Source organism: Empidonax traillii, unplaced genomic scaffold, assembly GCF_003031625.1.
Source record: "Empidonax traillii isolate 1590-97213 ecotype Southwest subspecies unplaced genomic scaffold, ASM303162v1 scaffold764:size1210623, whole genome shotgun sequence".
Lineage (NCBI taxonomy): Eukaryota > Metazoa > Chordata > Aves > Passeriformes > Tyrannidae > Empidonax > Empidonax traillii.
The window spans coordinates 207,932-226,845 of NW_020955957.1; the positions used below are offsets into that span (position 1 = coordinate 207,932).

At 41.3% G+C, this 18,914-nt stretch overlaps 1 protein-coding gene across 1 annotated transcript in view; it reads right to left on the reverse strand.

Moving 5' to 3' along the window:
- Positions 1-535: 535 nt before the first annotated feature.
- Positions 536-18,914, reverse strand: part of LOC114066454 (vitellogenin-1-like) — a 42,986-nt gene continuing 24,607 nt past the window's right edge. Inside the window, exons 20-36 of the mRNA XM_027901151.1 lie at positions 16,883-17,027; positions 15,118-15,337; positions 14,114-14,283; positions 13,033-13,489; positions 12,452-12,744; positions 12,313-12,369; positions 11,252-11,476; positions 10,059-10,265; positions 8,947-9,089; positions 8,286-8,424; positions 7,534-7,669; positions 6,668-6,854; positions 6,152-6,249; positions 5,527-5,621; positions 5,263-5,422; positions 3,905-4,066; positions 536-827 (exon numbers count right to left, since the gene is read on the reverse strand). Coding sequence (XP_027756952.1) covers positions 709-827; positions 3,905-4,066; positions 5,263-5,422; positions 5,527-5,621; positions 6,152-6,249; positions 6,668-6,854; positions 7,534-7,669; positions 8,286-8,424; positions 8,947-9,089; positions 10,059-10,265; positions 11,252-11,476; positions 12,313-12,369; positions 12,452-12,744; positions 13,033-13,489; positions 14,114-14,283; positions 15,118-15,337; positions 16,883-17,027 — 3,013 coding nt within the window. The 3' untranslated portion in view covers positions 536-708. The remainder of the gene's footprint in view (positions 828-3,904; positions 4,067-5,262; positions 5,423-5,526; positions 5,622-6,151; positions 6,250-6,667; positions 6,855-7,533; positions 7,670-8,285; positions 8,425-8,946; positions 9,090-10,058; positions 10,266-11,251; positions 11,477-12,312; positions 12,370-12,451; positions 12,745-13,032; positions 13,490-14,113; positions 14,284-15,117; positions 15,338-16,882; positions 17,028-18,914) is intronic.

Here is an 18,914-nt window from a genome sequence, read left to right on the forward strand (position 1 = left end):
AAAAAAAAAAAAAAAAAAAAAAAAAAAAAAAAAAAAAAAAAAAAAAAAAAGTTCCTATTCACACTTTTAGCTCATGAAGCAACAGAACATCCATTGAAATTTAAATGAAAATGGAGGCTGTGTCACACACTATAGCTCTCTGGAAAGCTACAGTGGGAGTCTAGCAGTCCAATTCATTCCTTTGTAGAATGTACTAAGGCTAATGGTCTTGCTGGGAGTAAAATGTATTTTTTTGCAGAACGGTTCCAAGAACAGACTTGGCTCTTTACCGGAAAAACATAAAAGAAAACAAATGCTTACTGTGTCTTTAGTATGCTAAATATGAAATTCTTTGCACCGTGGAATGTTAGTAGTAGCCCTAATCATGTTTTCCTTTCATCACCTAGTGAATATAATTTTAAGAGAGGACTGCTGTAATTATATCGCAGATAAAAGGGAGCAGAATTTCTGTATAATATTATCGTTGGCCTGATTGTTTTGTTGATAGGGAGAAATAAAGAGAGAGAGACCACATGAATACTTATTTAATGAACAACATATTTATTAAGCAGTGCAGACTGTACCTAATGCATTTGACTTTGCAGTAGGGCTATTTTCTTCAAGCACCTTTCTTAATATTTTACTACAGCTATTATGTTCCCTTCTTATCTGTCCAGCAATTCAATTATTTGTGTGGTATGTCTATAGCACAGTGCTGAAGTGTTTAGCTTAACTACAGTCGCCAGTGCAGGTACAGTCAGTGTCAGCATCCACAGACTCCACCACATCCTCAGATGCAGATTTCTTATCGCTGCTCCTCTGCCATTCCAGCAGGCTTACAGCAGATTCTGTCAGAAGAGTGAAGCCATTGTTAACTAACATCAAGCAAATTAACACATTTCAGTGTTTTGATGGCTGTCAGCTCCCTCATCGAGCAAAGAATGAAATCCTGCCCTCGCGACTGACATCCAACTGACTCATTGACTTGGAGCAGGATTTTCATCCATGATATAATTACTATAATACTTCCCTAAAACCAAAGTGAATTACACTTCATGAAGCACAAAGACAACAGGCAGCAGGCTGGAAAAGTGCTGGAGGTAGCCGCTGGCAGTGTGAGACCACCACGTACCAATCCACACCAGCAGTCTCTTTTTATGTCAGTGCTGCACATCACTGGGTATTCCAGCTCACTGTTTGTCAGAGTTCCTTCTGAAGGATAAGCCCTTTGGAGGATTTTCAGAAGTTCATAAACTTCTAATTAAAGTTTCCCATATTTTGTGAGACCCGGCAGAGCATTCTCAGTTGCAGTATTAACCTTACCACGCTGCCTTCTCAACAGCAGCTTGAATGAGCCATATCCCTTAATGCTCAAATAATCTAAATGGAATAATGACATTCATCCTCCCAATAAATATTCTTAGCTAGCTGGAGGTTTATCATTGCATCTGGAAGAATATTAGGACATCCATTTAGATTAAGTTTGTATAATGAGGATGGGTGAAGCTTTCATAATTTTACCTCTATTTGTTTTATCCCTCAGCTGGACAGTACATTTATAAAGTGCCATCTCTCATCGCAGGGAAATCTGGAGACTGCTCTACGGGTTCAAGGTGTATCAGTCACTTATCTTCTGCAAGGCTGACACTCTCCTTGGCTAAATTACTGTCCAGTATGAAGTGCAGGTTTTACATAATAAACTGGATAATAAATATTTCCCACAAAGGTGCTGGAGATGCTTTAAAATATATATATATATATATATATATATATAATATTTTCAGACTGTGAAATGAGAAATGCTATGAAATTTCCGAATTCTGTTTTTTACATACGTTACGTCTCTTGCTCTCGGGCGTACTGTGGGTCTGACCACATTCATATCCATGTGGGAAATAATTTCCTTGGCAAACTGGATCATGGCTGAGTAACTGTTATCCCCATGGGCTGGCCTTGTGGCATGTTTGAAATGTAAACCAATATGTGGACTTAAACTTGGAGTGGTGCCTGCCTCAGTCAAGGTATTAAGGCTACAGTCTTGCTGATTTGAGGACAACAGGGGAAATTCTGCATTCTTGGACTTCATTTTATTCTTGCTCCACTACTGACACTGATGGGATCCTTCTCTTTTGAAAGAGCAGATTGTCATGTCTGAGTTCCCCTATAAAGAGCTGTGAAAAGACCTTGGTCCAGTGTACACAAATACAGTGAGAAAGATGAGGATTTTGTTTCTACTGCTTCTCCAAGTCAAGGGAAGAAAAAGAACAGTTTTTAAGGGCTGGCCTTGTATTCCTATTGATCGTCAGCCTAAGGAAAACAATTGTTTTGCTAAAGAACAACAAATGGCATCTTTTTTCCTTTCTCTTCCTCCTCCTTTTCCTCCTCCTCCTCCTTAGGATAACTAACCAACTAACTAACTAACTAACTAACTAACTAACGAACTAACTAACTAAAGCCCTTGATTAGGACTGCTGCTAGTAGACTTCCCAGTCTCTGCCTCAGTAAATGGACCAGAGAAGGCTGCAGTTGCTCTAAAAGCAGCACTGGCTGCAGCAACTAACGTCTCTCTTTTTTTTCTGATTTTCCTCTTTTCTCAAACAGTTTTGTGAGAGAATGAGACAGCTTTATTATAGCCTAATATTCTGAGGCAGTGAGTGGCCTGGGGTTGTGACACTTCAGAGATACAGACTTGGATACACAAAAGAAATCTGTGAAACACGGATATAACGAGACTTGGGAAGGGTTTTTTTGTTGCGGGTGGGTTTTTCTGTTCATGAAAGAATGCATCTATTCTCGTCTCAGGGAGCCATCAGAAAACTATTAACACTCTCCCTGTGCTACTTGTTGAATAGGCTGTTGCAGATAGTTGACTATTACAGAGAGATTCTCTCTGCTTTTATGGGCTGATTCAGCACATTGCAGATATTAATAGCACGAACAAAGTGCAAAGTTCTTACACAGCTGTTGTTTAAATTCAAACATAAAATACTCTGTTCCTCTCCAGTACTGCTCAACACAGGGGTCCACTGGCTTCAGTGAAACCACACTGGATTATCCCAGCTCACAATGGATTTGGCCAACAATGGTTAACAGAGACCATTTCAGTAGATACTCCCTAATGGTAGGTTTCCCTCTAAGGCATATGTATTTAATTGATTAAAAGAAAGATTGAGGAAGGAATACACCAGAAATATCTGCATGTCCCAGGTTGTATTCTTGTCTCAATGCTTATATAATTTCAATGTGAACCTGTGTTAGTGCATCACAGCCATGACAAATTGGTGTAAGTCAAAGGAAAAACAGGCCCAGATTTTTGTTTGCCTTTTTTTTTTTTTTTTTTTTTTTTTTTTTTTTTTTTTTTTTTTTTTTTTTTTTTTTTTTTTTTTTTTTTGGTTGAGTGTGCGTGTGTATAAAGTACCTTCAAGAACAACCCACTTCTTGGAACAATCTAGAGAACCTTTCAGCACTGTGTTTTTGCTGATGTATTGCACCGTGGCATAGCGTGGCAGTCTAATCACAGCAGTCATGTCACACTACTTGAGCCACTTTCAATTGCCTTGCCTGCCCTGGTCTGCACAAAATTGCAGGCTGTAATGTGCATAAAAGGACTCGGTGTTTCTTATCTCAGGTCTCCCGAGACCCTGGAGACACGGCAAATTTTATTTGGTGATTTTATTGATCGCCGGTGCCCCCTTTTACCACCTCAGATGTTTGTTTTTTTTTTTTTTTTTCTCAGATGATGCTACCTGCCATTGTCTAGCACTGTCAGCAGTTACAGCAAATACTAATGGGATTAAAAGCAGCGGCTCAGAGAGGAGCTGGAGCGCCGCAGGTCTGTGCATGGCTGTGCTGGGTTTTGTTCTTTGCAGTGCTCTGACAGCTCCTGCAGTACGTGACACACAGAGGGAGAAAAAAAACACCGTACCTTTTGGGAAGCAGTGGAAGCCAACCTTTACTGAGGTTTTTTCCACTGGAGTACAGTCCTTCATACATTTCAGCACCGGGTCGACAGAGTAGCAGGTGGATTCCTCGCCGTCAATAGTGGGATTTCGATTCAGCTTCACATAACTGCGCTGCAGCTTGCACCCTGAGAGGAAAGGGAAAGGTGGTTAAAATGGTAGAAATAAATCCCAATCGATCCTCGCAATAATAAAGGTCCATATTTTCTCCTCAGCTTTTATTAAAACACAGGTATCTGACAAACCATTTTCGCAGTAGCGAGGTTATCGAGATAGGACAATAATAAGTTGAGGAAAGAGTCTGAAAGGGGAGCTATTTTTAAAATCTAATTGCACAATATAACCCAAATGGAATCATGTATACTGTGTTTTTTAGAACTACATAATACACAGAAAATAACCTCTCCTGTCTGAAAGCTATTAAGAATAGATACTGCAAGCACAATGGCTACTTCATTGCATTAGGAAAAATGTCAACCGTAGTGAATGGATTAGAAAAAAGGCAGCATTTTTATAATAACATCAAGGATAATTTTTGTATTGGATGATTTTTATAATGCTGCAATTATCTCACTAGAAAGGTATAATGTAGCTTAACAGGATCCCAGCTATGGCTCCGTTTCCTGACACACGGATAAGTACAATTCCTCTGCCACTGAAGTCAAGGAGAAAACAACCATTAACTTCAATAAAGTTATCTCAGGTCCAAGGTAAATGGAGATCTACCAAACAAAAAACTGTATTAACGTTATGGGAGGTGGTCATTATTTGTCCAGCTACATGTGAGACGAAGCTCTTTGCTGCAGAATTATTATTTCTAAATATTTTCCTGAGACTGCACCCTCAGATGGCGCAGAACAAAAATGAAATTTTTTTTGCACTTTGGAAGTTTACACTAATGTGGGATCTGACACTGCATTCGTAGTCTGCAACTTGTTTGGTTAAATTAAGTCTGCAGACAACAGCTGAAACTGTCTTGGTACAGTGGTGAAAATGACACTTTTTGTTCAGTGGGAGCCAGATTAGGCCTGATTTTGCCTCTCAGTACAAAAGCTACTCAGTGTAAGAAATTAGAATCAATTATTTAACACTGAACTGCACATGAGATGAAGACTTTTGCTGGAGTATATATTCTCTATATTCACAAGCAGTGTTTCAAACAGTCAGTGGTTAATAAAGTTAAAATGGATATATATTGTTCTTGTGATTTCTAAGTAAAAAGTATCTGCTGCTTTAAAAAAAAAAAAAAAAATTTCTAGCTGTCGGCCGAGGAAAAGTGAAATCGTATTCTCCCCAAGCATAAAGTGTTGCCAGATCTACTCACCACCAGAGCAGGTTTCTTCTAGCAATACCCAGGAGTGAACAAACGCAGAGCAGCTGTGTGCCAGCCTATGGTTTGGCATCAGGAGTTCATTGTGCTTTTCTCTGTCATTATTACTGCAAACTCCACAGGTCCTTCCTCTCATCCACGAGGCAACGGTAACCTGTAAAATAGCAGATCTTTTAGGGAATGCCAAAGTGCTGATCTACTGCACTGGCAAGGTGCTGGACAGAGAGAAAGCAGTAACTGTGGATGTGAGCCCAGTACCTGAAGATTCACACCATCAAAAGTCACCCTCTTCAGTCCCAGTGCTGGAACTTCCACGATGACTGTTGTCCCGCTTTTATAAATTTTCACATCACCTGTAAAAAGATGGTGAATCATCAGGAGATCTTCCTTTGGAATGAATGGAGAAATTGTGTAGCAGAACATACACCACGATGCATTTTCCTTCACAACGATAATTTTGCTGCTACAGTTATATCTACATGTGTATATTTATGTGGAGAGGGAAAGAAAAAACGAGAAGAAATAATTTCTTTATTCTCAAAAATATTGTAATGCTGTTACCTGTAGCTGGAACTGACTTTTGTATCCAGTATTTTATATGTGCTAAGTCTTGAAATGATGACGACATTGGTGCTGAATATATGATAACTATAAGGAAGGGTTTAAATCACCTGTCAGTTATGCTGGAGGAAAGTAAGAGTGTGTATACAATAGGAAACATGAATCTAAGTCAATACAAATCTTAAGGAAGTGGCCTCTAGTTTTACTTTGTATTCATCTCACTCATGTTTCCTTTAAATTAGGATTTTTCTGTGGAATCAATAAAAATTTCCTGATATTTAGTTCCTAGGTCAGTCCTGGAAGGCTGAGTATCACAGCTTACCTTTTTCATACTCAGCCACTCCACTGTGTGACAGAACTCGTTCTTCATTGCACGTCACGAGGAGAGATGAATTTGAGGCAGGACAGATTGTGACATTCCTTCAGGAGAAGCAAAAACCAAAGAGAAGAAACTCGTGGTTAATTTAAAATGTGAAAAGCACAGATATTTGTGACCAAAGCCAGCAGAGAACCAGTTTGAATATCTGAACTTTGAATGAATGAACGAGCAGTTTTCTTTACAAAAAGTGCAGAATTCATTGGGACTTCGGGCTTTGAGATCCAACCTTTAAGGAAAAGACAGCACGGGGACTTAATGAGCACGGTATCAGATATCTGTGGCTTTGAAATTCAAGATGAGAAACTACACCAAAAAGTCGCAGATGAGGATTCCTTGTGGAAATTCTGCCTTTCCCCAAATATCTCATTTGGGGGAAGTTCACCATCTTCACCGGGGAACTCAACAACTGCCTGAAACTTCATGGCTGGTTTCTGAGCCCGCAGTATAAACCACACTTACGCCAGTGTTGTGTTTATGTGGACCTCTCTGGAGAAAGACTGAGGATCAACCTTTCTGGTAGTAATGATGAATTTCGGGTGCTCAGTGCAATCCTGAGCCACTACCAGGCTGCAGCTTTTGTTGAAAGAGTACGAGTGGCTCACGCCGTCAAAGGTTTTGAAATCTCCCTCTCTGACTTTGCACGTGGCTGCAAAACAAAACCAGAAAAGAAATGGCAGATGGTCGTTTGCTGCAAAGCACTGAAAGACACCTCTGTGAGAGTGAACTACTCAGCAAAAAGGAAAGAAACCCCCTCATCTCCTTGGCAGAAGCCAGAGTCTGCAAGGACAGGAGAGTACAACAGAGTAACTACCCAGAATTGACTATACTAATATTGGTTTTCATCACATGCCAAACACGAAACTCAAGCTAACAGGGACTAAAATGTACAAAACTGTGTAACAAACTGGGGTAAATACTCCACATTTCTCCCAGGAGTGCCAGGCACCAACCAGCTAAGACTCACATGACTTCTTTTTGAATCCAATACACAGGGCAGAAAATACCTGGACTGTCTTTTACCCATCATCTGATGCCTCTCAGTGCAGAGCTGGCACCTTCTCAGGCAGGGTAGAAGACAACCTCTAGCCCTTGCAGACAGGAGTGATTTCCAAACTCTGACTGTTTACAGCAGTTTAAAGTCTCTTCATTCACCCCCCACCAAACATGCTTCTCTGTGGGAGAATGAGCTCTTGAGAAAGCAGGGCTAGAAATGCTCTGTAAGACCTCTTGAAAACCTCTGCAAGGAAAGGCAGGGCCCAGTTGTGGCAGAGGATGGATCTACACACACTGCTTATTCACGAGACAAACACGTAAGTAACATTTACATTGATCTTCTTGTGCTATTTGTGAAGCTATTTCAGGAAATAAATTCCAGGCAGTGATATCTCGAGTCTCGTGAGCTGGAGACGGGCCTAAGGGCAGAGTGAATGGCAGTCGGAGTGCCTGACAGTAAAGCGTTACCTGAAAAAGCAGAAATGAAAAATGCATTAAGATAAATTGAACCATGTGCTCTTATCATCTGGAAAAAAAAATAATAAAATAAATCTTGAGGATGATTTTACACAATCGCAGTTGTGTTGGTCTCCCCAGGATGCACCCAAACCTTCAGCCTTTGTGAGGAGTCATTGTCGTCTCTCTTCTAGTCACACTTGGCTTTTCGAAAAATTATTAAAAGGACATTGGAAAGCGACAGACACGGGTGAAGTTTAGGCATTCATTAAGTGACTTCTTAAAAACTTCTTAAAAAATAAGGTAACAAGTTAAGTGAGCCGATGGAGGTGTCTGGGAAAACTGGCCTGAGTAGCACTGGGATGGGATCCCTCACTGTAACTAAAAATCATATTTACCAAGAGAACCAAATTCGTGCCTGGTGATTTTCAACTTACTACTACACTGGACCAAAGCAGCACAAAATCAAGAGAACTGCTGTATTTCAAAACCCATCTGATGTAGTCAGGTATATAGCAGCTTCTCCAAAGGGGAATGTTTTGCTTTTGTTTCTTTCCATTAGGTATCAAAATGTTATAAGTTGAAACTCACGCAAGGCAAGGAAGAGGAAAATAAAAATTTAACGTACCCCAGGAGCTTTAATTACTGTATCAATTGTTCGTGGAGAGGTTGCAGCTGCCCTTACTATAAATTCATGAGATGGATTTCTCTGATGTGCTTCTGAGAAGCCCAACACGAGTGCTGCACCAGGAACGTACTGCATGAATCTAGAGACAAACAAGATGTGACAAACTCAGGTACAGGAGCAAAAGCACACATGGGAGGGTGAGGACTACTGGCAGACCTGAAAAACCTGGAAAACATGGAAGGACTGAAAAGCCAAGGAAGGAATACTTTGAGTCAAACTAAATGGTTGATTTTATCCACAAGAAACGCACTGGGCTTATCTTGCCCATTTAAACTGGGTATTTTCTGAGACTGAATAGAAGAACATTTCCAAACAAAAACGCATTTTGAACTGAAATAATATAAAGTAATTTAATATGGAAAGTAAAATCAACCCTGATAAGTTTTTAAATATTTGGGGGCTGTCTTTAAACATGAAACATGGAGAAAGCAGAACACCGTCTGTGCCACGGAACTCGTGGTTTCCATCGCTGCCCACCCAAATACGTTTGCGTTGAGAAACTTCATCCAATTCCTTCAGCATTTAAAAAAAAAAAAAAAAAAAAAAAAAAAGAAGAAGAAAAGAGGGAAAATAACACCTTAGGAAAGAACGGATTACATACGCTGTGCTTGTCTTTTTGATCCAGGATGGAAGCTTTCCCCACTGCACCTTCAGCTGTGCTGCTGGCTTCCTCGCCAGCCGTCCTGTGGTAGCCACGGCTGCTATCCTGTAGTCCTGGCACTCCCTGCCCCATCTCAGTCTGGCCTTTAAAAACAAGGGAACAGTCGCCCAAAATTTCGGAAAGGAAGGACAAAACTATCCCTGGCCGTTTCAAAAGGCAAGGTTCTCTTTCACAAAAAATATTTTGCACTGGTCCCTGCGTTTCCAGTGTTTCTTTCAGCTCTAAACAGGCTCTACCTCTGGCAAAATCTAGGGCGTGGTAGGAAAAAGGTTTGCTGGTCTGTGCAGAGCAAACCTGTTTCCTGTTTCTCAAAGCAGCCACTGAAACATCCTGAGATTTCCTTAGACTTTGTAAGTTCATAATCAGTATGTATTTTTTCTAAACGATGACTGCACTCTAATTTCTATTAGCCCTCCCCAAGACTTTCTGATATGAACTCACCCCATTTTTTTCAGTGCTGGTTATCATGCTGCCAGAAGCAGAGGTTTGTAAATTGTTATGCAAAGATCTCGTGCTTTTAAAAGTGCATGGGAAGCACAGCACAGGGAGATGAGGAAAAAAGGAAAGACCTGTTTTATGATGCTCTCTCAGGCATCAACCCATTAACCAGCTTTGCTTGTTCCATCTTTTCGTGTAAATCCTAAGAAATGCAACATTGCAAATGCATTTGGGTTATGAGTCTTCTGAAATGAATTCTGTATAGAAAAACAGGTAGATTCCCAGACAAGAAATCTCATGGTAGGACAAATAATAAATAGATAGTAATGAAGCAGTCAATTTTTCAAATATTTTTTGTGCTTCTACTGGTCATACTTCGATGCATCTTGAAAATAATTTTTTTTAACCAGATTTTGAAGTGTCTGAGTCTATTACTGTTATTATTAATTTTTTAGCTGACAAGAATAGTGAAAGACGGGAACATTTTCTGAAACTTCGGTGACTTCGTGAAACATTTCAAAACATTCCTGCTTAATTCTCCTGATCAGCAGGTTCTCTGTGCTTACTCTGGGCTTTGTAGGTGTCTCTCTGGGCAAGGCTGCCTGTGTGCTTACCTGTGCTTTCAGAGGCAGGATCACAGCATCAGCACACGCTTTCCAGTTGGTTTCAGCCAGCTGAACCACAACTAGTTGCACATCCACTTTGGCAGCCTCAGAACGAACATATGCTGTGGCTTGATAACCTTGATTTCTGTTGTCACTCCTTACTGCCTGTGCCACGATCGTAATGCCAGGTGGAATTACGTCTCCCAGGAAGTTGCGCTGAAAAACAACCCCCAACCATCTGTGCTTAAGCATTCCTGTGTGTTCACTGGAGAGCCTGCAGTCCAGTTTGTGTGTGCTGATAGCAGGGAGCCTCCCTTGTCCTTCATCAGTTTAGTTTCTGTATCCCCAACAGGCAAGGATGAATTCTTTGGGAAGTTTGATTATTCAATTGCCACCATAAATTTCTGAAGGTGTGATTGTTTTGGTGAGGGATCCAGGACTCTTCCAAATTATCTTTATGCACATAATAAGATGTTTTTTTCGTTATTCTAGTATTTCAAATAGCTGTCTGCAACACATCCCAAAGATCTTGAGAGCATTATACACATTCACAACTTATTTGCACTGTGCTAGAGTTTCTTCAAGCCACTCAAATATTTCAAAATCCTTTTTAGTAGCAGAATTCCTCTAGATATTGCCTGCATTTGCAGAGCTATTTGTTCTATTTTTATGTAGATACCTTTATGTTGTACAATTGTAGAATACTAAGTGCATAGTAAAGATGATCTGTGCTTAATGGGTCTTCACATTTACCAACCAGTAATGCCCATGGAAAGTCTGATTTCAGTTATACAATGCATGGACTCGTGACCTCTGGTCTACATCTAAAAAATAATTAGGCATAGCTATTTATTTCCTCCTCATTTTTACCTTAATGCAACTGATTTTGCATTCTAGGGAAAAGAAAATTCTTTCCCCTTTCACTTACAACTCCCTGCCCTTCAGCTTTTATGATTTCCAAATGCATGATTCCACATACCGCAAACAGCTTCAGAAACGAAGAAACGCAGACCAAAGAAACCAGAAAACAAAAGGGAATTTGGAGGAAAAAAAAAATGGTTATTTTTTTTTTTTTGGGGGGGGGAGAATATCTTAAAGTGGACTTTGATTTTCAGTTTATAGCCTTGACTTTTAGTGTCCCTCCTGAAGCCCCAAGCCCCTGAGCTGCCACCACACCTGCAGCTGCTGCTCAGGTGTCGTACCTCCCTCGCCAGGCTGGAGCTGTGGCTGTGCTGGTGGCTGCTGACTCTTCTGCTCCTCCTCGAGCTGTGGGCAGAATTTTCTCCATGGTGGTGGCTGCTGCTGCTGCTGCTGCTCAGGTGGCTGCTCCTGCTCCTGCTGCTGCTACTGCTGTTTCTGTGGCTGCTTCCCGACTCAGAGGAAGATGATGATGATGATGAGCTGCTTGATCCCTTATGTTCTGGATGCTATGAAATAAAAATAGCTTAAAAAAATCTATGATATGACCTCTAGTTTTACCAGTGTAAGAGTATCAAAACCAGAGATACCAGACTCCCTTTTTAGGCAGCAGACTTAGGCATATCTAGAGCGTTATTTTTGTTATCATACACAGACATGGAATATTGGGTAGGAATGTGCCGTGGATCCACCTGGGCCTCTCTGCTGAAAGGAAGGCTGCATAGATAGTGATTGCAAATGGCAATATCACATTTTTCAGGCCTAATGCTAGGGAAAATGAAAAGTGACATTTAATAAGTGGTCAAATGTATCCATATCCAGGAAAAAAAAAAATATTACAATTTAATGAAAAAAGCCGTAAATCATCATCTTCTTTCACAAGCAGGATACATAGTAACTGTACAGGTAACACCTACAAAAGCCACTACATTATCACCCTTCTAATATATACTAAAAATACCTTTATATCATAATGCATACTGAATCTAGTTTCTGAAAAAATCCACATAGCTAATGATTTTGCTCATGACTGCCTAAAAACTGGGGACCTAACTATTCCCACAGGAAGATCCCCCATGGTCTTTGTTAATCTAGCTTTGTTTATCTGCATTATACATCATCTACTGCGAAGGTGTCCTAACCCAATGTTGAGTGCTGCAGCAATGAAAGGATGCAGCATAATAGCATTTTTTGCAATAAATCTGGTTATTTTGGTCATCGTCAATATTGTTATTGGACAGTGTGGAATGGTCAAGTGAAATGGCCCAAACAAAACCCTTCAGTAATATGTTTGATCATATCACCTGTAGCTACCATGGCAATATGCAGTGAATTAGGGACCTACCCAGTGGACGTGAGCAGACCTGAAGCGGAGACGGTACACCTTTGGAAGGTGCAATTCCTGCGAAATTCCAAAAGAAGTTATTACCTACAGCTCAGCCGAGATCACCTCTGAGCAGAAGTCAAAGTCTTAGAAACTTTACCCGCTCTGTAGAAACGTCATAACTACTGAGGCTGTTAATTTGGGACTTGGCACGTTCCCTCTCAGCTTGTTTGTCGTGTGCGCTGTGGCGATGGGAAGCACCAGAGCTTTCGCTGCTGCTGCTGGTGCTGCTGCTGGTGCCACTGCTGGTCCTTCTGCTGCTGCTCCTGCTGCTGCTACTACTCTGTGTTTTAGGCTTCTGCTCACGGACACTTCCCTGTCCTTCAGCAGCGCTGACATGTGCAAATGATGTGGTCTTGGACTGCTTCTTAGCCTTATGGTTTACACCAGATGCTTTGCTACTGCTGCTGCTGCTGCTGCCCTTACTCTTGCTTCTACTGCTACTGTCCTTGCTGCTCCTACTGCTACTGTCCTTGCTGCTGCTGCTGTCCTTGCTGCTGCTCCTACTGTCCTTGCTGCTGCTACTACTACTACTGCTCTTGCTGTTACTACTACTGCTCTTGCTGTTACTACTACTGCTTTTACTACTGCCGCTACTGCTTTTGCTACTGCTGCTACTGCTCTTGCTACTACTACTGTTTTTGCTACTGCTACTACTGCTCTTGCTACTACTACTGCTGCTTTTACTGCTGCTACTACTGCTTTTACTGCTGCTGCTACTATCACTACTACTGCTGCTTTTGCTGCTATTGCTACTATGGCTACTACTGCCACTGCTGCTGCTGCTGCTACTGCTTTTATTGCTACTGCTGTCACTACTACTGCTACTGCTTTTACTGCTACTACTATCACTACTACTGCTACTGCTTTTACTGCTACTACTATCACTACTACTGCTACTGCTGCTGCTGCTGCTTTTGCTGCTGCTACTGCTACTGCTGCTGCTACCACTGCTGTCCCCAAATGGGTAGAATTTCTTCTCTTTGGCTTTGGACTGCCTTGTTTTCAGATCGATCTGGGTGCCTCGCTGTGACGCTCTCCCATCAGAGTCGCTGCTGGAGGGGCTGTTCGTTGTGCTCTCGGCGCTCCCGCTGGTGCTGCTGGCGCTGGACGATGAGCTTCTGTGTTTTCCTGTCCCCTGGTCAGTGGGAACGTGGGAAAAACAAAATTATTTTTCTGTGTTCTTGCAAAACGCCGAGAGTCAAATCATGATGCAGAGATCTGCGGATCTCTGCTCAGAAGACAGGGTGTACTCCTGGTGGCATCTCTGTGACACACCACAATAATTCAAAGACAAATTCATAATTATACAAACCCACACGAAAGCAGGACAATACCCCAAACACTTCCGTGATAACCAACATGTGCAGGAGTTGTTGACCACACAATTACATGTAACTGGTGTTGGTAATGACTGTCCTGCTATCTCACGGCTGTGTAGGTGGGTGTCAGATTGTTTTAGTAGCCAGAAAGAGCAGACCACCTTTTGGGCACACAACAGCTATTTTCTATCTTACAAGAGATTTTCAGAAAAGCCTACGAAACCAACCTGCTCTTGCTAATGTCCTTCCCCTGCAGAAGAGATGGGTGCACACAAAAGACCTGTAGAAAGACTTGTGTACCCAAAAGCCTGTCTTTATTTTTCAATTTTTTTGATATTTTCTAAACGCAGGAAGCTACTTAGTAAGAGAAATATAAATAACTAAGCTTTGTGTAGTGTCTCCCACAAATTTTAGGAGTGGACTTTTACAACACCAAGTACCTGGTCATCAGTGTCACCGAGGATTTTCTTCAGCCTTTTCATTGCTTCTTTTCTGGAAGATGCTTGTGCCTCTGGATCTTCAAATGTTACTAGACGTACCATTTTTGTGGGAGCTTGGTCTCCTGCTTGAATTGTGACTTGTATTTTTTCAATAGATGCCTCTGTGTAAACTGAAATTACATGACAATTAGTGTTACTGTTTGCATTAACAATCAAATGAGAGAATAACCCAATTTTGCCATAATTTAATTAGCCATTTTTTAAACTAAAATATAAATGCTTAGTGATTATTACTGGTATTGAGTAATTCTGTTAAAAATTTTCTCTAACAAACAGCTAAAGCACATCCTGGTAACAAAATTTTAAAATATTATGATGATACTGGATTCTTTTCAAGTCAATAAACAGAGTGATCAACGGATTTAAGTCAAGTGAATGGGGTTGCTTAATGAGATAACACTATGGATTAGGGAATTAGGCATCAGAGTGGAGTTGAGGCTCAACTCTCGAATTATAAAGAACAGTCCAATGGTTAGGCCATTAGTTTGATACTTAGGAGACCTAGATTCAGTGGCCTGCTGTGCTTTTATTTCTTATGATCATGGATTAAGACATTAAGGACTAGATCCTGGCAGGGTTAATCCGTAATTCCCTTTAAGAGTCCGGGTTTTTTAGAGCGTAGCTCCAGGACGCTGCATCAGATCTGCTGCCCATGTCCAATTGCTTCGTGCTTGCATCCCAAATCCACTGATTCAGGATGCATCAGACACACTCAGCAGGCACAGATTGACGCTGGCCGTGCTGAGTGGCATTGCTGGGGGAGCTGGGAAATCGCGGTGGGGGAAAAGCGGATTCCTGCTGCGAGCACAGCCCGCTGCCAATTCTGGCAGGCCTGGCACTCCAAATGGGAGTTTTAGTGGTGCTTAAGATGCAAAAACCCAAGTGTGTGTGCATACACACAGCCACTCACCCACTGTTTGCTGTCCTGTGCACGGGGTTCTTACCTGGCTTGAGGCTCACCCTCAGGGCGTGCTCTCCAACGAGGTAATAAAGGGGCAGGTTTTTGATGAATGCTGCATGCACACTTTTCCTCTCAAGGCACACCTGAACCCCAAAGGTGCTTGCGTTGGAACACATGGACTGAACAAACGGCTCTTTTTGGGAAGAGGAGCGTCCGAAAGAGAAGGGATCTCCTGATGAAGCATCCTCAGCAGAATGCCTGTCCTATTAGACAGCACACATGTCAAGTTTAATTGGACAGCAGTAAGAGGAACACTTGCAGGTTATGCATCCTGTTTTGATAATAGTTGCATGTACTGTGCGTGAGGAATTAACCAGTTCATTTGAGATAGCAAGGCTGTGGCATAGGACAACTTGGTTTTAAATTGGAAAAAATTATCATCTCAATTGGTTGATTAGACTGTCTACTGTAAAAAGAGCTTCAGGCTATAGGAATGGAAAATTATATTACAAATTAATTCTAAATATTTAATTTTGTTTTCTTGGTGTATTAGATAGTGTTAGCAGGTTCTTGATAAAACTGAGTGAGCTCTAGACAGACTGGAGTTTTCTCCTTTGATTTTTGATCGGTTGAGACAAGAAAATTTTCAACTATGTCCATGAAAATTCTGTCAGTTGAGGTCTGACATGATAGTATATCAATTAGATGGTCAAAACATATCATATGTTAGATATTTCCACTAAAAACTATGCAATTTACATGTGCCAAGCAACACTTGCTGAAGAACAAATTAAAATTAATTAAAATTGGAATAAAATCCCTGAAAGGAAAACTGTGACTTCCTGAAGCAGTGAAACAAATACATAAAGACACATAATCATAAGCTTTCATTTCTCATGTAATTCAGGTTGGCAATTAATTTTTTGACTCAGTTTATCATGTCTCACAAGGTTCCAAACTTGCATGAACCCCGTCAAAAAAAAAAAAAAGGAATTTCTGATGATCCTGGGAAACGCTCCGCTTAGTACCAGTTTTCAGTTGCTGTTCATTTAACAATAACTGTGGAGCACTGAGTTTTCAGGAAGGGCAGCACAGAGGCACAAAACACAAGAATGTAGCTTGTTCCAGGATATTGGAAACTGCTCTCCCTGATGGCACGTTTGCCTATTGACTTCTCCATGGGAAAGGGCTGCACTTGTCCTCTGTTCATCTCTTATTTTATCTGAAAACCCTTCAGGGTTGCATGACAGCAATGAAACCAGAACAGGACAGCGTATTCCTCATCTCTGTCAGTCTCCCATGGAATGAATTGCCACAGCGATGCCTTCACAGTGCTGCCCATCTAAGGGAGCCTCCTCTGGCTTTTATGGAAACAGGGCTTGGGAAGTCATCAGGCTTGACACAGAGACTTCCAGCCCTCCTCGAATCAGGACGCTTGTAAAGCACTAAATTTGCCTCAACAAGTTGAGCGGCGGGAGCATCTTGAGGAACATTTGTGACCGCCCCAGGAATGTGATGCTTGCATAATGGTTGCAAAGTGTTTTAAAGAGATTGTGGGCCTATCCTGTAGATGGCAGTGCAAAATTAATTACCAAAGAAAATGCTTTTGCTTTAGAAAAAAAGGTGTTGCAAGTCTGACGTCTTACACTCCAGATTTTAAAATAACGTTGCTAAAGGGCTATTTGTGTTATTAGATTGAACCTGAGTTAGTTCACAGAGATGAATTGTACCTTTTCCCATGGAGAAAAGAAATGGTCCCCTACTGATTAAAAGCCCAAAAAAGAATAGTCAGATGCTACATCATTTACCCTGATGTTATCGGTCTCTCCTGATGCAGAGTCTGAATCGAAGGACATCTTCATTATGTTGGGCACTGCTTCAGGTAGAAGAACTGGAGTCATCTTACTAGCAGCCAAATCCCCAATATTTCGTGTAACAGCAAATGTCTTAGACCTGCAGAATAAACATTAGAGGAAACCTGTATTGATAAAGCACTGCTGGGCAAAAGACCTGAATAATGCCTTGTAGCACGTACTCAGCAACAAGTATCATACCTTGCAAATTGCTTTACATATATTTACAGCATCCTTCCTGTTAGTTGTGTTTTCAAGGACTGCTAAGAATAAACAAAGACACAGACCAATCTCAGGGGCAGATAGCTCAGTTAGGCTTTTAGAATCACTTGTTAAAAGCGTTGCAGCTGGTCAGATCTCCACAGCCCAACTCCTTGAACAACAGCGCACTCACTTAGGAGCCTGGCTGTGGATTACTAAATTTTTGAATCTCCTGTTTTGATCTTCTGGACTTCTAAATTTTTTAAACCATTTTTCTCTGACTTTGCTGCACTAGGCTGACTTCTAATTTCTTTTGAAATTATATTAGGGAAAATAGTGCCATACCTTAAAAAAACAACCTGGGGACGGGTGGCTACTGAATGCTGTTTCCTGAGCAATTTTTATTAAAGCAGAATTGAAGAAAGGCTCCTGAAATCATCAAAGTATCTCCATCTGAGTTTAAATTCACTGGTACTCAGATCTTGGCCCTGGCTTGGCCAGACGTCACAGAGAGATGTGTAGGAAGGTTAAGAGCTTATTTACATAAATGTGTTCAGTCCATTGTTTCCAGTGTTGTGAACTCTTAAGTGTCCTGGTCAGGATCCAGGAGGAGTGATATATTTCCCTCAGCCATCAACACTGTGCTAACTCTACCTTATTACCCGTTTATCAGCGCCAGCATTTGGCTCAGAAGTCCCCACAGTGCTGTTTGTCAAGGATGAAGCTGATCTGTCTGCCCTTGGGCTTTTGAGGCCTGCCCATGGAGGAGGCTGCTGTGACAGTGAATGGAAAGACGGTCTCAAAATGGTCTCTATTTTAATACAGTCCACACTGTCCTAGCCTGAGCAATTCCAATCTAACCTATTTGAAAGATGAATTTGTATTCATTTGATAGCCCTCTCTTCCTCTTGAAGGCTCCTACAGTGCTGTGTGCAGTGTAAAGCACACAATTGCTCTTCATGTGGAACACCTCAATAAAACGTGTGTCACCTGTGGGCTTTGTTTTCTTTTCCATCTCTCTCTCTTTTTTTTTAGATAAGGACATGACAGCAACGCTCCACGCTGGGTGATAGGAGGACCTTGAAGAATGGAATCTGAAATAAAATATTCTCCCCTAACAAGCCGAGGGGATAAAAGAAAAATACAAATCAACTTGGATTTCAGATGGCTCATCTGGGTAAAGAGACGAAAAGGGACCACGGTTTTATTTTAATCCCATTCAATAATTCAAATGACCACTGAACTGCCGGCTGGTTCTCCAAGCAGAAAGCCCTGGGGTTTCTTTTCCAATTTTTTTTTTTTTTTTTTTTTTTAAAGTATTTTTATGCCAATAGTCTACTCCTGCCACCTAATGAAAGCCAGGGATCGATTCCTCCCCTGCTGAGCACAGAGAGCCGACAAATGTAGCTGCATCACAGGTGACACGTGTCAGTGTCTGCAGAATCACACGGCACGGTAAAAATAGGCTACGAGCGCCAGCTCTGGTGCTTTAACAAGAAAAAAAACAGTCACAAAGAGGGCCTAAAGCTATGGTATGAAAGAATCTGTTCTCTCTGATCCCGCACAAGGGAGGAAAAAAAAAAAATAAAGAGGAGATTTTCCAATATGTATTAGTGTATTTTTTTTTTTTTGGATGAGAGATGAAGCTGTGCTATAATATGAGCCAAACTCGCTGCGGGGGGAAGGGACAGGCAGTTCAGCTGTGTTGGGCCCACTGATGTTTCAGAGAGTGTGGCCTTGCATACATCCCTAACATGGGGACAGAAGAGCTTAATGGCTCTTTAAA